The 19,760-nt window shown below is 33.2% G+C and overlaps 1 protein-coding gene across 1 annotated transcript; it reads left to right on the top strand.

Annotated features, from left to right (window-relative positions):
• The first annotated feature begins 9,581 nt into the window (after window positions 1-9,581).
• Window positions 9,582-11,420, top strand: WOX4 (WUSCHEL related homeobox 4). The gene is made up of 3 exons (XM_086426533.1): window positions 9,582-10,021; window positions 10,133-10,414; window positions 10,826-11,420. The coding sequence occupies exons 1-3, from the start codon at window positions 9,821-9,823 to the stop codon at window positions 10,979-10,981; spliced, it is 639 nt and encodes a 212-aa protein (XP_086282659.1). The 5' UTR covers window positions 9,582-9,820; the 3' UTR covers window positions 10,982-11,420.
• The last annotated feature ends 8,340 nt before the right edge of the window (window positions 11,421-19,760 follow it).

The raw sequence follows: 19,760 nt of genomic DNA, 5'->3' as shown, positions 1-19,760 counted from the left end.
AATAAGATCAATAACTCGGCATTAGTGAGAATCAAACCTATGTACTCGGTGTCGTTACCCAAAGACTTTACCAATTAAACTAACTGAAACTTAATTAAGGAGTAGTTCAACACGAGAACTTCCTTAGGAACTCTCCTATCCTAGTACTACTAAAGGGTTACTCTCTCTCTCTCTCTCTCTCTAACTTTGATAAGGTTAAGTCGCTTCAAAATTTTCGAGGAACACTCCTCGTAACATGACACTTGACTCTTTTTTATTGATTTCACGCCCTAATTTTTTGTTAGTAATTGATATACCTCCTTGGAGACACCACATGTAATCCAAAAGAAAGGGTTCTACCGAAATTTTGAAACAAGATGGCCACTTCAAAGTTTTTTCCAATCCCATGGGCCACACTGTGAATATAAATTTTTTAAGGCATGTACAGAACTAGTTAATAAATGATCCGGGATTAGACTAGATTATTTATCTCTGATTATGATTAGCATCACCCCTAGTTGATGAGTGGATTATTATGTCAACAAATTAATTATTATACCTAGAATCAGAAATTTTGAAATGAAAAAAAAAAAAAAAGGTTTCATTTCCATTCTTAAAAATATGGATAATTTGTTATGGTTCCTATAGGTGCCCGTGCCCGTGCCCGTGCCCAATTGATATATCAAAAACTTCATAATAAATTAATAAAATGAACCATATGGTTCCATTTGGTTATGATTGTGGCTCCAAAATGGGTAAATTAACCTGGATTTGGGAATCCTTCATTCGGATATCACCCAATAAACCCAACTAGACACGGAGATTATTTATGCACTGGCTTTCGTTCGAAGTAGATCAATACTAGTATAGAAGTAATAAGGGATGAAACTTTGTTGGGCCTAAATTAATCACAATAGGCCCAATATGCTTACGTAACTTACATAAATATATAGTACCTATACATGACAAACTATGACTTGTATAAATGAAATTTATATCATCCACCCCTCCTAAATTGTGCTGGACAGCCCTAGGAATAATTCAGTAGTAGGCCCACTAAATTCAGACCGGATTAGAATATTTTGGGGAATGAAACAATTGAGGTATATTGGATCATATGAGGGTGAATCACATTTGATATACTTATAAGTTTTAAATATATGGATTCAGTTGGATGAAATAAATTTTGAAATTCTAACCAATAATTATTGAGATTAAGAATGTTGGAATGAATTAATTTCTTTATGTAACGAAGAAACTGATTTTCAACGCCTAGATCCAATCAGTTGGATTCAATATTTCTTAATTTTCAGACTTGATCTAGTAATGTCAGATTGGATTCTAATCATTGAGCCAACCTAAGGTGGTTAAAATGGCATCTTTAGGCCCATTTCATTTACAACCTAACTAAGAGATACTATGTTTTTTTAAAAGAAAAATTAAACTTTACCTTTTGTGAGAGAAGAAAGAAAAAGGAATTGAAGTGGAGATTATTTAAATGGTCAATGGGCATGATTCATGAACACCCAAATTTACTTTCTGAAATGGCTAATATTCACCTCATATTGCAACACAAACCATCAGTAAATGACATAATCATGGACCCTATCTCTCTCTTTCTCTTTTCGTTTGGAGGGAAAAGATACCCAGAAGATTAGACAAAAGCTAAGACTTGAGAAGAGTCAAATTTTAACTCTTCACCAAACATGCATACACCACAAAAATAGCTAAAAAGGGAGAGAATATGAGAGGGGATGAGATCTTCTTCTTTCTTTCTTAGTGGCATCACTTCAAAATTGTGCTTAAAAAACTGTCATCCATTACACCAAACAAATCCCTTTACGTGCACACTTGTCCCTACTTTCCTTTACAGGAAAAGACAATTGTTCACCACTTCCATCATTCTCCTCTCCTCTCCTCTCCTCTCCACAATCTAATACTCTCTTCCCTCCCTCCCTCCCTCTTTTTCTTTAATTTTCTCTCTTACACATATATATATATATATATTTTAATCATCTTTCAACATAAAGTCTCCCCTCAATTGGAATAAATGTCAATCCAAACAATGATGCATGCCAACAAAACACATTCACTTTGTTTGTGTAGCATCAATTAACAGCGTGACACCAATCTTTTTCCATCAATTTCCCAAGTTTAAAAGGTTTCCATGTTGTAGAATATAAAGTCTTAGAAAGAAAGAAAGTGGGTTAAGATCTCCCACTCTCTCTTTCTATCTCTCTCCAAATATTTATCCAAATCTATCTATACGTTTAAAAGAATAGTATTTTAGTGGAAAGAGAGGAAATCAATGTTAGGGTTTTAAAGCTAGAGTTTTTTTTTTGCTTTTTTATTTTGGTGTGGACACGTGCAAATGATGACAATGTCTTCCTTAATGATGATTTTGCACCGTTTCTTCCACTGCGTGGGATCCACTCCTCTCATGCACTCCAACTTCTTTCACTCTCCCAAACTCAACTTTTTCTTTGACGGACAATAATAACAAATAAGATTACTTTTATTTGTATATATATGTATATATAACTGTTGTAATTACTAGGTTAGTAAGAGTTGTGACTTTCACTCATCACCGAAACTGATGGACGGGTTTTACATCCCCACGAATAAATATCTCATCCATTCTGCTATTTTGTCATTTTCACATAGTTAATTATTATTCTGTCCTCCTGAGGAGTTCTCCTTTTTTAGATTCTAAAGCACTGAGATGGTCCTTGGTAATCATCAATCATATATGGTGCATTGAGGACCACCCTATTAGACATTAGTAATAATAATTTAGCATAGCGACAATAATACGTTATGAGATTAATTTGAGTATGATTCGGAGCTCTGGAATAATAAGTTCCTATCTTTTTTTCCAATTTTGATGGGTTATCACTTAATAACCTAGCACCCAATGACCCCCTCTAATGTATATTGTGGATGATCATATCTGCAAGTTCCAGGATACTGACACGTGTTACATAAGGATGTGTTGAATGTGTTCTAGCAAGGGGCATACTAAACTTGAGATCGAGGGAACAATAGCTCAAAGTTTGGGTAGTTGAGAACGAAATCAAAAGGTATAATAAGATCAGGGAAAAATGTACTCGAAACAGTGTGTCATCACAGATTATGCCAAATCCTTGATTTTTAAGGATTTGAACATGTAATTAGAATGATTTCATTGTTAAAAATGTTTATTAATTAAGATAAGGAAGGAGTTATAAATGTTGGAACTGAGGGGTCCTTATCCCATTCTTTATATATAAAAAATGGGCATGCAACTGAAACAATTTTATGTAGTGAAACTTTGCCAATATTATTCTTTGGACTGACTTGCACGACAGAGGTTCTATGGTGTAGGTACACCTAAGAGGCCTTCGACGTGCAAATGAGCATCAGAAGGAGTTTGCAGATCTTGAGGTAGAGTAAGATTTTTTTTGCATCTAAGTAAATCCTACAATATGGGTTTGAAGGAAGATGTATTCCTAAGGAGGACATCAGCATTTTCCTTTCATAGTCGTGTACAGGCGTAGATGACTTACCACTAATTAAAGTTTTTGATCTTAAAATTTGGATGATTAAACATGTGTAATTAGTAACATGGTTTTAAAATTCGATTTAATGTCTCGGACGAATTTTCCGATACATTTGAGTCGTCAAGTTTAACAATGAGACAAATGAACCATTATTTTAAATTTTGTCCGATATGTTTGACTTTTCTATCTATCTCGTTCGTAGACGATACCAAGATGTATCGGACGAGTCATCTCTGTCTCGAACGAGATTTAAAACCATGATTAGTTATTGTTAAAAAAGATATCAAAAGCTGAAATAATAATGGGTTAGACTCATCTAATTGACAGTGATTTTGCACCAAAAGATGGCCCACTTTCAGGATTGATGAAGTAAATCGCACTTATGTGCAATCTATGAGGCTGACCGCATTTGATACGTATCTTTAATCTTTCATAGTTTTTATTTTCTTTACTATCTTCTTTAAATTTTAATAGCTTAGAATAATGATGAAGGGAAGAACATAATGACTTCCTGCAAAAAATACGCTCCGTACGGAAAATGATTTCCTAGAGATTAGTGTTGTGGATTAAAAAGTAATTAATTGATTGCCACACGTGATACGACGCGACTTCTTCATTTCTAAATTGAGGAAAGTTAGCCGCAGCACACGCTAACGCGCTTCACGAGCTGTCTCTGATCCGATCGCCTCACCAATCACAACGCGGCTTTTGCCACGAATTACTAGTATGAATGATTTGATTTTTTTTTTTTTTTTTGCTCGCACCCCAGCCGGTTGACATGATTTTCTAACTTAACCTAGCAAAATAATTCAAAAACTCACCGATATGCCATGTGCAAACAACAATAGATTGTTTACCTTGTGTAGATGTGTATTCCAAGGCAAAAAATCTATGATTCTTTGCACATGCCATGTCAATGACTTTTTGAGTTATTTTGTCAGGTTGAATTATAAAATCAGCACTAAAATATATATATATATATCAAAAGAATCCCGATTTTTTGACATGTCCTTTGACGTGGCATGGACTAGAATCATAGATTTTTCTCTTAAGATACACAATTGTACATCCTCATAAATATATGTAGTTATGTATCTCGAGGAAAGAAACTATGGTTCAAGCACATACTATGTCGAGGGGCATTCGTCATAGGAGACGTCAGAAAATCATTATTCAAATAAAAAATATAAAAATTTCTCTCACCAATAATGGAAAAATGCGATTTTCTCACACCTCCTCTTAATTACATAGTCTCCATACACCCTCTTAATGTGAAATGGGTTAGAATCATAGATTTTTTCGCTCAGGATATACAATTGTACATCTCCATAAATTTGTATAGTTGTATATCCCGAGGAAAATAATCTATAGTTCTAACACATGTCATGTCAGAGGGGGGCGTCAAAAAGTCATTGTTCATGGAAAAAAGGAAATTTTCTTCTTCCATCATCTTGTGGTATTAAAAACATGATATGATGTTAGGGGTTGTAGAGGACGAAATTATATGAACTTTAAAAAAAAAGTTATTTTTCGTCATTGAATTATAATTTTAAATTTGGGTGCTTAGTAGTCACTTAGTTTCAGCACCTTGGATCAAATTTGAAAAATAACTTTATTTGATTTTTGTTTTGTTTTGTTTTAGAATATGAGCTTTTTCATGAAATCTAGAATGCGTGGGGTTAAATTATCAATATTATAATCTCCGCAGGTCAAACCACACTTTTTAAATTTTGAAATCTTCAAATTAAAATTTTTGGGCAAAAGACGTGTTGACGGGGAAGAGAAACTTACTCTATATTGGTTTTGATTTTTTTGCACCACATGTCAAACGGTATGTAATGTATGGTCTCTTTATTTTTTGAATAAGGATTAGGTAAGGTATTCGTGTCTTGTTCCTATAGAATGGTAACGGTGTATACGTGGCATTTGTTGGTTGCAATTCAAAACATATCGGACTGCTAACCAAGCCGTTTTCTATCAGCATAAAAATGCCACGTAGACAACGTGTGTTGACATTGGAATGGGACATTGCTCTGGATCACGACTTATTTTTTTCTCTCATTTTGGGGAAAATTATAATCAATTAATATCTATCATTCCAAACTCCTATATTGTGCCAAAAAATTTCAGGCATTTAATAAATTTATATAATTAAACACACAATGGACCTCACTCATTTAGAACTTTGTGGGGTACAAAAATTAAGACAAATAAGTGGAATTCACATAATTTCACTTTATTGCCTTTTCTTCTCCTCCCCCGTTTTTTCAATAATACTCTTTTGTAATTTTACTATATTTCCTCTTTTACGTCGTTAACACTCTAATAACTTTAATAAATACAATAGGACAATTACCAAAGCAACACAAAAAGTTTTAAAATTTTACTTGACCAATATGTTTTAAAAACACATTTTCAATCTATAAATTTTTGGGATTGAAATATCTTAAAATGCTCTCATCTTCAATCTATAAAAACAATTCATTGATTTTTTTTCCCCCAAAACCAATCATCTTCAAGTTCTACATCCTTAATGGTTAATTATTTTAATTTATTATACATTTTATCTTCAATCCATCGTTTCTACCTCACCTTGATCCCATGTAAAATCCCTTAATTTTTCTATTTGAAAAATTCAAAATCAATCATCATTTTCATCTCCTACTTCAGTAATCCTATATTATTCTCGAGGTTTGAAGGTTGAAGATGACAGTAAATTTGCTGGTTTTGAATAGATTGAAGATGAGGGGTTTTAGTTATATTTTTCTAAGGGGTATCAAGATAATTTCAACAAAAAATTATATTGAAAATTTATTATTTAAAAAAATATATATTTTCAAAATGGTAAATTTACAATTTTGAAAAATACTTTGCAAATTAACCAATCTTTGACCATGACTTGGTAAAGCACCCATATGATTTTCCTTTATTATTTATTTTAAAATTAGGAAATATTCTTTTTCGAACTATATATCTTTCTAGATTATTGTTTATTTTATTTTGAATCGTGATAATCTGACGCTCCTTTTTTGTACACTCACCTCACAGAACCATTCAAAATCATAAATATATTTCCTTGTACATCCTGAAGCAATGGATCTACGGTTTTGTGAAGGGAGTATGAAAAAAAAAAAAAAAAGGTCAGATTATCACGATTCTTTATTTCTTTTTTCTTTTTTTAATCTTTTCATACTTTCTCCCCTAGAGGAAGCATGATGGTATCCTAAGCTCTGCTTAGCCAAGATCCTGGATTCTTGATTTAAGACTACGTTGTCACAATCTGGGACAATACTGCCTCAAACTCTGACTCTATTGTTCCACCATCAGACACAGTTATTCCTCTAAGACTTTGTAGCATCCAGATCGAGTTTGGATTTTCCAAGTCTTACGATTTTTTTGGTATCAAGTGTAGGTATCTTCAAGTGCTCGTGTACATCTTAGACTAAGAGCAAATGATTGCACTTACACATATGGTCCAAAAAAATGTGAATGCTCCCACTACATGAAGCATAATGATGCAAAACTGACCTTAATAGCCATTGGATCTTTGAATCTTTGATTAGAAAGTTCACCTTTGTGGGTCAATCACTTGAAAACCATCAATTGATGAGGCCCACAATTGCTCCACTTGTAATTCAAATATAACCATAACCCATGTAAAGAGTGCCTCACAAATGAAATCCTAAGATCAAAATATTGGGCTCTTAGTTTGGTGGTTCCCCCTCCCCTAAAAAACAACAAAGGATTATTTCCTTACTTTATTTGTGATTAAGACATAATTGAGTGTAGCCTAATTAATTGATGTTAAACCATAGTCCCAGACTCTAAGGAAATTAATATTGACTGTTTTAGCACTTCAAGAGGATTGTGATTTTTTTCTAAGATTCTCGTAGGGGTCTCGGGACAATAACAATATTCTTACAAATATCCGTGCTATATCAAGATATGAATTGAAACCTTATCCATGACTCATGTTTCTCAACTTGATTGAATCGGTGATAGCCCATACACTACATTGACTCCTTACAAGACATCTTGGGACCATTTCGGCAAAAGTGGATTACCTTCCTTGATCGACAATCGCCACCATGTTAAAATATCCTAGCTCTCCAAAATTGGGATGGCAATCACATGATGGCCCAAGCAAGGAGATAATGTATATATATGTACTTAGTAAGCAAGGAACTTGAAAGGTATAATACTTCTTTGAAAATGTTTGACAAGAAAGAAACAATCAGTATTAGGCAATGTTGATATAAAATATAGAATTTGGGGCCTTGACATTGCAATCATGAGTTGTCAAAGGAAGAACTTCTCCAATAGTTAGTTCCAAAGGGTGGATAGACATGCGGCTCAACATTGGAAAAAAATATATATGTACAATTGTTCAAAAAAAAATTCTTGTTACTTTCTCAAATTGTGAATTAACTTGATCATCTGAATTAATCATGAGTACACCACTTGAGTTCTAGGAAAAAGATTTAGCAATACTTGGAGACTAACACTATGTTTGGATTTAGAGAAGTGGAGTGAAGAGAAAAGAAACTCAATTTCTCTTCACCATTTTTGGATTGACTAGAGAGAAATTGGGACAACTTTGAAATTTTAAAATGTCTTAATAGAGATCCAAAGGCTGAGTTGAAATTAAATATTTTAAAAGATTTTCTTTCCAAATCTCTCCACTATTGGAGAGAAAGAAAACTCACATTTTTTTTTTCTCTTCTCTTCTCTCTCCCTACTTAAAAATCCAAACAAGAGAAATGTAGAGAAATTCATTTATTTTCTCGTCTCTTCTCTCTATTTCTCTCAATCCAAACACAATGTGAAGTTTATAAATAAAAAAGAAAGTCCCACATTTTTCCATGAGTCGTACTGGAATGACATTGAAATTGACATCATTTCACACATTGGTGTGCTCATAACAATTGATGTTTCTCACTCGTATCTTGATGAAGGGCGTCTATGATTTTGTACACACATCCACACCAACAATGTGTGAAACGATGCCAATTCAATATTAGTTCAGCATTTTCCTTTTACCATAAGGATAAAACCTCTCATCAATGTACAATTAAAGAGACGTGAAGATTTTATTTGTAAATAAAGAATTGGGCAAGAAAACATATTGCAACATGGAGATCCAACCATCCAATAATAGTCCAAAACACTTTAGAAATGAAAATACTAGAGACAAACGAATGTTCGAGGCACCCTAACAAACAAATAATTGAGATACAAGCAAAGATTCCCATGTAAAATTAAAGATAGTACATCATATAGACCAAATATGACAGCGTTCATGGATATTAGGTACATTCATTGATTGAATAATTATTTTACAAAATAAAATTGTGACATTTAATTTAAGAGTACTAGGGATAAATACATCAATTGAAGCCAAAGAATAAAAACCAGATCAATACAAGTACACCACATAAAGCACTCATTCTCTGAGTCCATTATTAATCAGGTCTAAGAAAATGGACCCGGTACCCATTGACCACACTCGTAGAGCACTTAAAAGATTAAAATTTATAACTTTATTAAATTGTTACACAGGATCCTATGTCCTTTAGATTTGGTGTTGTTGAGAAAGCAAAAGAGGTCCATACTTGGAATAAATATACATTTATTGAGAATTGAAGTAAAAGGTGAGGATTTCGATTGTTTTATACTAACAAGTGTACAGTTCAGAGAGAGAGAGAGAGAGAGAGAAGTTTTATTATATACTATATATGTCTACAGTTTCCAAGAGAGAGAGATTTGATTTGTGTGTTGTGTGTGTGGGTTTTGGTTCTTCTCCCAACATTCTCTACACCACTGAAAACGGCATTCACCATCCGTATCTAAAAAAGCTAAGTGTTCTCCATATTAAAGTTTAGGGATTGGAGGAAGGAATCTTTTCATTCCCTCTCTTCCACTTTACATAAAAGTGAAGAAGAGGCCACCGAAAAGCAAGGAGACCTTATCATGAAAGTAAGAAAAAACAATCGATTTGACGTGCCAACACCCACACACTTACACACATTTTTTTTCTCTCTTTTCCTCCATTTCAATTTTCAACCAAAACCCAATCCAATCTCTTCTTTTTTCTCTTTATCTTTTATCATCCCCGCAAGTCAACCTCACCTCATCATTTGGTCTTTGTTCCTCTCTCTCTCTCTCTCACTCTCTCTCTAATTACTTCCACCTCATTTCCCACCCAACCCTCTCTCTGTTCTCTGCTCTCTCTCTCTCTCTGCTCTCTCTCTCTCATCTATATAATCACCATTCACTATCATCCACTCCTTCCCACGGGAAGCATGAAGGTTCATCAGTTCACACGTGGGTTCTGGGAGCACGAACCATCACTGACACTAGGATGCAAGCGTCTTCGGCCTCTTGCACCAAAACTCACTAATGGTGACACTGTCACTCCTCTTGATCTCAAGAGCTTCATCAAAGCTGATAGTGGACCAAGGAAGCTCAGTTGCACTGATGATCACAAGCGAGAATCACCTCAGGTACTTAGACCAATTATCACTTTTTATAAAACCCTTATATAAACAACAATATAATACTTAGATCAAGTCTCTTTAAGTGCCTAATAAAATTATAAAATAATCTAAATTCAGGTGGAAGCGCAATCGGGTGGCACGCGGTGGAACCCGACTCAAGAACAAATTGGTATACTTGAGATGCTGTATAGGGGTGGAATGCGTACTCCTAACGCTCAACAAATCGAACAAATCACCGCTCAGCTCAGCAAGTTTGGGAAGATCGAAGGCAAGAACGTCTTCTATTGGTTTCAAAATCACAAAGCTCGTGAAAGACAGAAGCAGAAGCGCAATAGCCTCGGTCTCACTCATTCTCCAAGGACCCCAACAGCCACCACTATAGTCCCAACTGATGCTAATGTAAGTTCTAATATAGTGGCACATAAATTAAGGGTTTTGTTAACATGTGCCCTAAGGGCATACGTTAAGGAGTGTTAAATTCACCTCGGGAATTGATTTTCATACCAAGATTCTTCAAACAAAAACAAAACAAAACAAAATTTATCAAAATACCCCTGAATGCTTATTTCCGAGGTGTATTTCATGCACCTTGAACAAAACCTATTAAATACACCTTGGGAACAAGCAAGTGGGGGTATTTTTGGTAAGAATAAAATTTTTTTAGGGTACAAAAATCAGATCCCAAGATGTATTTAATGCACTTTAAACGTGTGTCCTAACAAAATCCATTATATAATGATTCTCCTTTGATTCTTAATATTTTATTTTTTAGAGAGATTTATAGTTTTTTTTTTTTTTTTATTGATTTAGGGAGAAGTAGAAAGAGAGGAAGATAGCAACTACAAGAGGAAACAAAGAAGTTGGGCAATGGAGAATTGCTTTGAAGAAGATAGAAGATTTTGTGGAGATTATGATCAAGGAGACAAGACTCTGGAGCTCTTCCCTTTACACCCGGAAGGCAGATGAAGGGGTTGAATTTTTCATAATTTGTTTCTTTGTTTTAATTAGATCTCTCTTGTCTCTTTGCTTTCTTTATTTTCTTGGCTTCGGGAAAGAAGAAAGTGAAGTTGTTTCTGTGTACCAGCTATTATTCCTGACTTGGAACCAAGCGCTTGTCACTCTTTATTCGTCGTTGTTGGATCATCCTTTTGACTACAACAAACAACTTGTTAGAGCTAAAGCTTTTATAGTTGAAACAAAGATGAGCCAAGGACACTGAAGTCCACGCACCTATAAATAAATAAAGAAACATATTTCTAGTGTTCAACAACGTTGGACACTCATACTGATGAGATGCGAAGAAATTCCCTAGAGATTCACAATGAAAGCTCTATAACTATGAGATCTGTACTCATCTCTAGGAAACTTGTATTTTTCAACCGTTTGTTGCCACCGACTGTCAAACTTAGTTGGACCCTTTGTTCAGTGATAAACTACATAAGATGCTAGTTTATACGGTTTTGCTCGTAGATATTTCATATTTAATGTCAACTTTTAAGATTCTCGTTAAAAGTAACCAATCACCATACCTGATATGAGATCTAGTAGCATTAGGTGGGACCTACATGGAGATTTTTATGTTTGATGGTCAGTGGTCATGGCAGAAACCATGTTTCACGAGAGTGCCGATCTTATTACTACCGGGAGTTGAGTAACTACATGACTGGAAGTTTTGAAATTTTGTTTCCTCACAAAAAAAAAAAGTCAAATGTGAAATTTCACATAATCTTGAAAGGATCAATCACATGAACCCATGTATGACGAGGGCATCTCTAATTTACAAAACTACCCTCCCTAATTTTATTGGGATTGATCATCTTAGATTCTATGAAATCTTGGATTGATTTTGTGCGAGAAACAAATCCCTTTAATTATGATCCCACGTGGTACATTTTTGGGAGTGACTAATTGCATATCACACAACACCCATGATCAGTTGCACTCCATCACTTAAAAAATTTCCCTTGCACTCTTTTTGTATGATTGCCACCGGAAAAAATAAAAATTACTCTTCTTCTTAAACATTTTCACAAAAAAAAAAAAAAAAATTTAATTTCTCTACTTACATAATATTCCTGTCCAAACATATTCATGATTACAATCTTGAAGAGTGCTTGAAATCTAAGTTTGAAGCAGGTCCTTTAAAAATAAGCACTTTTTATGAAAAGTAGAGTATGAACTTGAATGTTTTGGGATCCATGATCGAAATAACAATAAAAACACACTTACAAATTATAAATATGGGGGACAAGTCTCTTCTATGCAAGTCAAACAACCAAGGTCCAGTAGAAGCACGTGCAAACACATGAAGTGCAACTAATAGGTTACAATAATAGAGATTTTTTAAAATAAAAGGGGATATATTTTAGGTTGGAGTGCAACCAAGAGCTAGTGGCAATCCCTTTATAAATATGCTATTCATTTAAGTTTCCACCTCTACTTATTTGCTAACTATAGAAAAAACGTTATATATTATGCTTTTCTTTTGTTTTGCATTTTGTAGGTATATTTTGATTCTTTTTTATTTTTTATCTTTATGCTTTGTATAGATGGGATGCATTATATTATTTTCTATTATTCATTTGCCAAGTTTAGTGGTAATTTATATCTTTAGTCATTCTTGAAGGATTCTCTTTATTTTTTCTTTGATGGTGAACAACCTCTTTTGGGACATGGTCCTAAAAGTCAAATTACTAATAATTTCAGCTATCCAATCTAGACGGTGTATCGAAGAACTTAATTATATGACATGTTCTCTTGTTATTTTGTGTAAACTCGATAGAGCGTACATTTTGATCAACAATTGAGCTTTGTTGTATCTTGAAGGTAAATTCAACAGGACCCAATAACATCCTGTTTTCAAGGGAGTGGGGACATTTGTTGTTTATTCGACAACATAGTGACCGAGGTGTCTTAGAGCAATTTCCCATTCATTATATATTTTTCCACTCGTGTTACCTATTTTTAGAGAACTTTTATTGCCACACCAACTCTTACTAACGACAACCCAATATGTGTGCTAATTCTTTTTTATTTACATATGAATTGGGGTGGCATTAGCAAAAGCTGGTGTACCAATAGAATCTCTCTTTTTAAACATCTCATTTATCCAAGCAAAGAAGAAAAAAATTGTTGTGGTGCAATATACAAGAACAAGGTTGCCATCGAGCAATCGATGCCATCAACTTTATATGAGGTGACGGAGACATGACATGACTTGGCATCAATTGCCTGTTGAGTTGTATTCGTGTTGATTGTGCCTTCACTAAATTTGATCTGATGAGATAAACATACGATTTGCCATCATTCCATTTCATTATCTTAATCCACGTTCTTTAGATCTTTCTACCGCCCTTTGAATACCTCCAACTTTGAATATTCCTTCTATTGAGTGCAACAAGGTTTAAAGCTTTTCAAAATAAAAGAAAGATACTTATTGAGTTTAAAACAATTGAAACCCCTTGGCCAACTAGCTGCCACAGACACATTTTTGTAAAAAGATACTAAATAAAAGTATCAATTGTGCTCCTCAACCTTATCCCACTTGTGTATATATTCACACATAGGAACTCCAACATAAGTTAATGGACCTTATCCAATTATAAATCGTGGTTCAAGGCTTAAAAAGTCAAGGCTCAACCTTAAGTTGAAATTTTTGTTGTTTTTTTTTTCTTTTCTTTTGGTGCTGAACAAGCAAGAATATATTTATAATAAGCAAAGAGTACCTCCCTTATGTTACAAGGATGAGAATCTGGACTGAGTTACTCACTTTGCAAAAGAATGTTAAGTAATTTTATTCCATGACCATTGGATCTTTTATAGAGATAAGTTATGGATGATGGATAGAAGGTGCATTATAATAATGTGTGTGGGATGCACTTTATCATTGTTATTATAAATTAGATAGATTTCATATTACCACAATATTTTTAGTTTACTTGAATCTAGGAGGGTCAATGTAAATATGTAATTAATTACATCTAGAATTTCAAAGGTTTAGTTGAAACATCTTTATTTTGGGCAAGATTCGATTGAAACATTAGCCAATCCTGAATCATTGAATATATATTTTGCAAATATGTCAGAACTTTCAAAATGCTTTGTTCGAGACAGTTTTAATTATTTTTCATGACTAAAATATTACCTCAAAATGAAGAAAAATATATATATATGTTTGTTATCCAATAACACCAAGGTTACTTGAGCCATGTCGCTTTATTTTCGTCGTGATAATGTTGTGACATTAATATATAGTTGTAGTAAAAGCTTGAAAGTGTGTTGGTTTCTGGAAGTTTCTTGCTTTAAGAGTTCTTAAGGACTCATTTAACAGCACCAGAACCAAAATTAACCAAACCCAAATCGCGACACTTAATAGGTTCCAGTTCTAGATACCAAAATTACAACAAAAAAAAAAAATTAGGAGTCCCAGCCCTATTTTTAAGTTCCATAGGATGGTACTACAATTCTACCAAAAAAAAATTACAAAGAGAACAAGTTTGGAATCAAAATGGACCATTTCTTGGCTAAATTACCATTCCTGATTTATAATATGGGTTTCTATTTGCGAAGAACAAATGAGCTGAAGCCCATATAAATAGCTGCAGGAAACATCAATTGAGCAAATGTCCAAGCCCAAATACTCATTAGCAACTGACCTTTCCTCATATTCTCAATTCCTTCCTGGCCCAACCAGATAGCCCATAAGAGACCCAAGTCTATCTCTTTGTTTAGTTTGGACCCAATCCCGTCTTTCGTCTCTCCTCTCTTTCATTGCTCTTTATCTGTTTCAGTCCTCCTCCTATCTAAATTGATTTTTTTTTTTTTTTTTTTTTTTTTTTTCTCTTCTATAGTTTTTTCCTCATGTTCATTCGTGATCAACCTCTAAATTGATTAATTTTCAACAACTACTTGTGAAAATATTCATTCAGTATAAGATTGAGAGGGTGTAATGTAGTCTAATAATGATCAAACAAATAGTCTTGAGTGGTGAAAAATACATCTAATTATGTTTTAAAAAGATTAGAGTTCTAATTTCGTCCTAATTAGTATTATCACTCGACTCATCCAATATGCAACTTTTCAATAATAGTATAAATTCTTAACTCAACTAAAACTTTCCCACTAACATTAAACTACTTAATAATGACCTAAAATAAATAATAAAAATACAAAAGTATAACTAGAAAAAGTATGGTTGGACCCCTTAAAATGGCTTTTCCACTATCATAAAACATGCCTAATTATTTAATTTTCTTGTCGTAGTGCTCATCACAAATTTTATGAATCTTTATAATAATAGTTATTCTGAATTATTATCATAAAGTTTTAATATGGTTTGAAGCTAAGGTACGTTAGTTCTTCGACACGTTTTCTTTTTGTTATATGGCTTTGCAGCTCGTCTTACATCAGGGTGTTGGCGAGCTACTCTGTGTACAAGTGTATCTCATCACGGTTGGAATGAGATTGCTGATCAACATTAATTATGGCTTTATATAATCAATTAAGAGTAGGTTGGATTAGATTTAAGTGCAATTCCTATATTTAGACTCTTGTAAGAACAACTCCAAGGGGAAAGTCCATAATGATATTCCATAATGGAGAAAGAGAGCATTATTATCGACCACCATTGTAGATATTCAATGGGTTTGCACTTCAACCGTGCCTTCCAAAATACTTTTTCATAAATATTTTTAATATTTTTTTAATTCAACCCGAAATGGAGTTGAGATGCCTGACTACATTGGAGACCTAAGATTTCAAATTGGCACTTCAAAATAGTAGTTGGGATATGAAATCTTTTGGAGAAAAAAAAAAAGGAGCAGCTTTACTTGTCTTCCATTTTAGAATTTGGAAACTTAAAATTCCAGAATGGAAGAGGTTTTGAAAGACCATGTTAGAGACCCCTCTAGTGGATTCTGCATTTCAAAATGACAGTTAAGGGAAATGGCATCGATTTTGGAAGACATGTTGGAGTTGCTCCAAAGGACTTTATAAACACTTGATTTGGTTAAACTAATCCAATAAAGCTCTCTTTGTCTCAGAGTTGTACAATTGAACTTTGGAAGTCTTCCACTCCCCGAAGATTTAGAAAAGAGTCGTGATTTTCCAACACCCCCTCTGACACACTTCCCTTGATGTGGCATGGGCTAGAACCATAGATTTTTCCCTCGGGATATACAATTGTACATCCCCATAAATATGTGCAGTTGTGTATCTTTAGAAAAAGAATCTATGATTCTAGCATATGCCACATCATAGGGGTGTGTGTCAGAGGGGGCGCCAGAAAATCACTATTCTTTAGAAAACTACCTCAAATAATACATATTAAAAATGCTAGTGGAGAGAGCATTAGAGATGCACGTTATGCTTAAATCCAGGCATTGAACTTATACTATTTATGAAATAAGCATAGTGGTGGGTTCTAGGATGCAATAGGACCATCATACCAATAGGCAAAAGGAAAGCAAGGTTTTTTTTTCCTATTTCTCTAGTATGTATTATCACTAGTAAAGCTATTTTATTCATGAATTGGTAACCCACCTCCCATTGGCCTTACCAAAACCCTGAGCGAATGCAAGTACAAAGGCAAGAACACAAGAAAAATCAAGTTCAATATATTTCCATAGTTTAGCATGCTAGACATCTAAACCTAATATTTACAAAAAGTGAAACTCTTTTCTTACTAACATAGTAAGATTTTGAGTCTTACTAAGGGTCATTTTGCTCAAATGATTTACCACATCAGAAATCCAACACCACGGCAAAGTTTCATCGAAAAACTCATAACAAAAAGAAAAACAATTTCTTTTAAACTAGATTCAAGGTTTTGAAAATGGACGTAAACTGAACTTCCAAATAACTCTCAAACTTGAAAATAAAATTCAATGATGAAAATAACTTTTTCTTGAGTTTTTTTTTTTTTGTCTTTTTTTTCAAAATTCATAGAATTTTGTCCTCTGCAATCATGAAGCATTAAATCATGTTTTTTTATGCCAAGAGATAAACCCAAGGACCCTTAATAAGGGTGAAATCCTTACTAACTTAGCAAGGCTAGGGGGACTCTTACAAAAATCACAGTCTAAATCAGCCTTTCAATTCTACTCAAATATTAAGTAGGCCATATAGTCAGTTGTCCTTTGACTCAATTATTAGGTGGCATAAATGAGTGAATTAAGTTATTTTATAGATAGTATAATCAATTACAACCTGTTTGAAGTTTCTCATTTTTATTCTTGGGGTAAATTACCAGTTCGTTAGTTGAATACGATGAAATTTTGATTCTGTCTCATTGGTCATTTTAATTTTCAAAACATAAAAGCAAGATCACATATATTTCAAAGTGACGATCTCACTTATATAAAATAGTGAGAGCGTTGATATTTATTTGAAAAATGACAATCTCGTTAAGAAGTAGCGAGCCTTCGAGATTGTCACTTTTCAAATAAATGTCAGCAATCTTGTTACCTTAAATCAACGAGATCGTCACTTCAAAATACCTATGATCTCACTCTTCGTATGGGAATTTTGTCAAAAGTTAATCATGTTTTGGAAAATTTCTCTTATTTATTCTTTTTCTTTAGCGTCTCTTCTTCACGTTTGTCTTTTGCCATCCTTTAAAACTGTATGACACGCCAACTTTTTTCTCCAAATTCTTATATTCTTTGTTTCTCTTTATGAAACTTTGTCTCTATCCCAAATATGAATCATTATTATTGCATGCATAATTCAAATTAGTGACTAATAAAAAGCATTTTACATTTAGTACCGTACTTTCTAAGCATTCAAAACTATTTGATAGATCATTTGATCTATCATTGCATTTGATGTATTTCAATAAAAAGATAATCGATGTGGTTCAAATTAAATGGTGGATCCAATTATATATTAAGAGTATTATGATGCAATGCATTGTAATAATGTCTATAGTGATTTATCATATTTAATTCGTGAAGTTTAGGATCCTTACCAATGAACTTGGATTAGATTAAATTTTCTTATCTAGAGTTTGTTTCTAATTAGTTAGGATTGTTCGTTATTTTTCATATAAACCCTACCAAGGTCTATTATAATACAATTAAGAGATTCAACAAAATTCTTTCTCATTCACTACACACCTATCCACAACATATTATCATCACCGTCGTATATTATGCCTTAATCCAGTTATTGGGTCAATGAAATGAACCCCTTTTCAACAGCTTCAAAGGAGTAAGAGTTGCTAAGAATCACAAATTCATGGCTTCAATAATCTTGTTAAAAGATAAAGATCACTCCTTCAACAACAGAGTAATGGTTAGGTTTTAAAAAAAAAAAATTGAGAGCATAATTTTGAGTCATAATTTTTTTTTTTAAATCACGAAATTTTTGAAAAATTCTTTGAATTTTCTAAAAAAGCACGAATTCTATATTTTAGCATCTTTTAAATATTATTTTTTTATTTAATATATAAAATACTTTTTTTAATACAGTTTTTATACTTAAAAACAATTATTTTTTACTTTTAAATTTATTTGATGTTTTCCTAACTTCAACTTTTGCCAACTTTTTTCCAAAACTTTCTCTTGTCGAATTATTCACGACCCCTACTTTATTACTATGTTAGGGAGAATAATATCTTTTACTTAGATTTTCTCGAAATTGTATAAGAAATACAAAATAAGCTCGAAAACAAGAAGGATTACATCAGGTTGGCAATCGATGTTAAAATCCATCAATCCCTAACATGAATTTTGATCAAATATTCTATTAACATTCCTGAAAAGCGACGCGACCTATTAAAATTACCATTAAATTCATCAAATGTCACTCTCTTTTCTTTGATTGGCATTTACATGTGGAAAATTTTGTTGGACTCTTGCTTTAAGAAACGGAGATCGCAGGCAATCTCTGTGGCCTTTGAAATATGACAAGTGGGACCATTTGGTGTAGAAACTAGAAACAAAACTTAGAAAAGGATAAGTACCATTAAAGGAGGGGTAGGTAACAAAGTAACCCCATTCAAGAGAAGAATCCAATGTTTACTGCTTACCCACACTAAGATGGTAAAACTGTAAAAAGTAAAACAATGCTCAACAGCGACACTCTCTTCCCCTACTTGTTGCATCCACTTAAAAGTTCTAAAAGGGTAATTTAGGTATTCTACTTAAATTTTCCCTAAAATCTCATTGTGTTTCTAAAATTGGTGGGTCTCTCATGGTTGTTAGGATGGAGGACACAAATCACTTGAAATGGTAAGATATAAGAAAAAGTATTCAAGAATATATAAATAAATTGATTGGAAGCAGAGTATCACTTGAAAGTAGGTTACCAACAACTGAAAAACAAGCCAAATCATATTAGTATAGCTTGTAAGAACAATTAAGTAGGGAAGAAGAAATGTAGTTTAGAATTTGTGGATCTTTATGGAAAAGTGATCAACTTTTGATGAATTTATGATTTCGGCTTACTGTTCATTTTAGTTACCAAAACGTGAATGATAACGAATTCGGATAAATTGACTATTTCGCAGGTTTAAAGTGACTAAATGGAAATAGACACTTTAAAACTTTTGAATTCGTTATCATTCTGAATTTCTTTTAAGGAAAACATGATCATTCACGTTTTGATAATTAAAATGAATAGTGAGTTGGAATCGTAGATAACTCGTTTTCAGCTCATGAAATGGTAATTCACCCTTTTTATTTTGTGAGGTTAAAGTTGAAGGTGAGTGATAAGATCTACGAAGGATTTTTGAGTTAATTGTGTT

The sequence above is a fragment of the Akebia trifoliata genome, chromosome 2 (genome assembly GCF_017979445.1).
Source record: "Akebia trifoliata isolate Shusen 1 chromosome 2, ASM1797944v1, whole genome shotgun sequence".
NCBI lineage: Eukaryota > Viridiplantae > Streptophyta > Magnoliopsida > Ranunculales > Lardizabalaceae > Akebia > Akebia trifoliata.
Note: the sequence above shows the minus strand (reverse complement) of the source record. Positions and strands in the feature narration are given on the sequence as shown.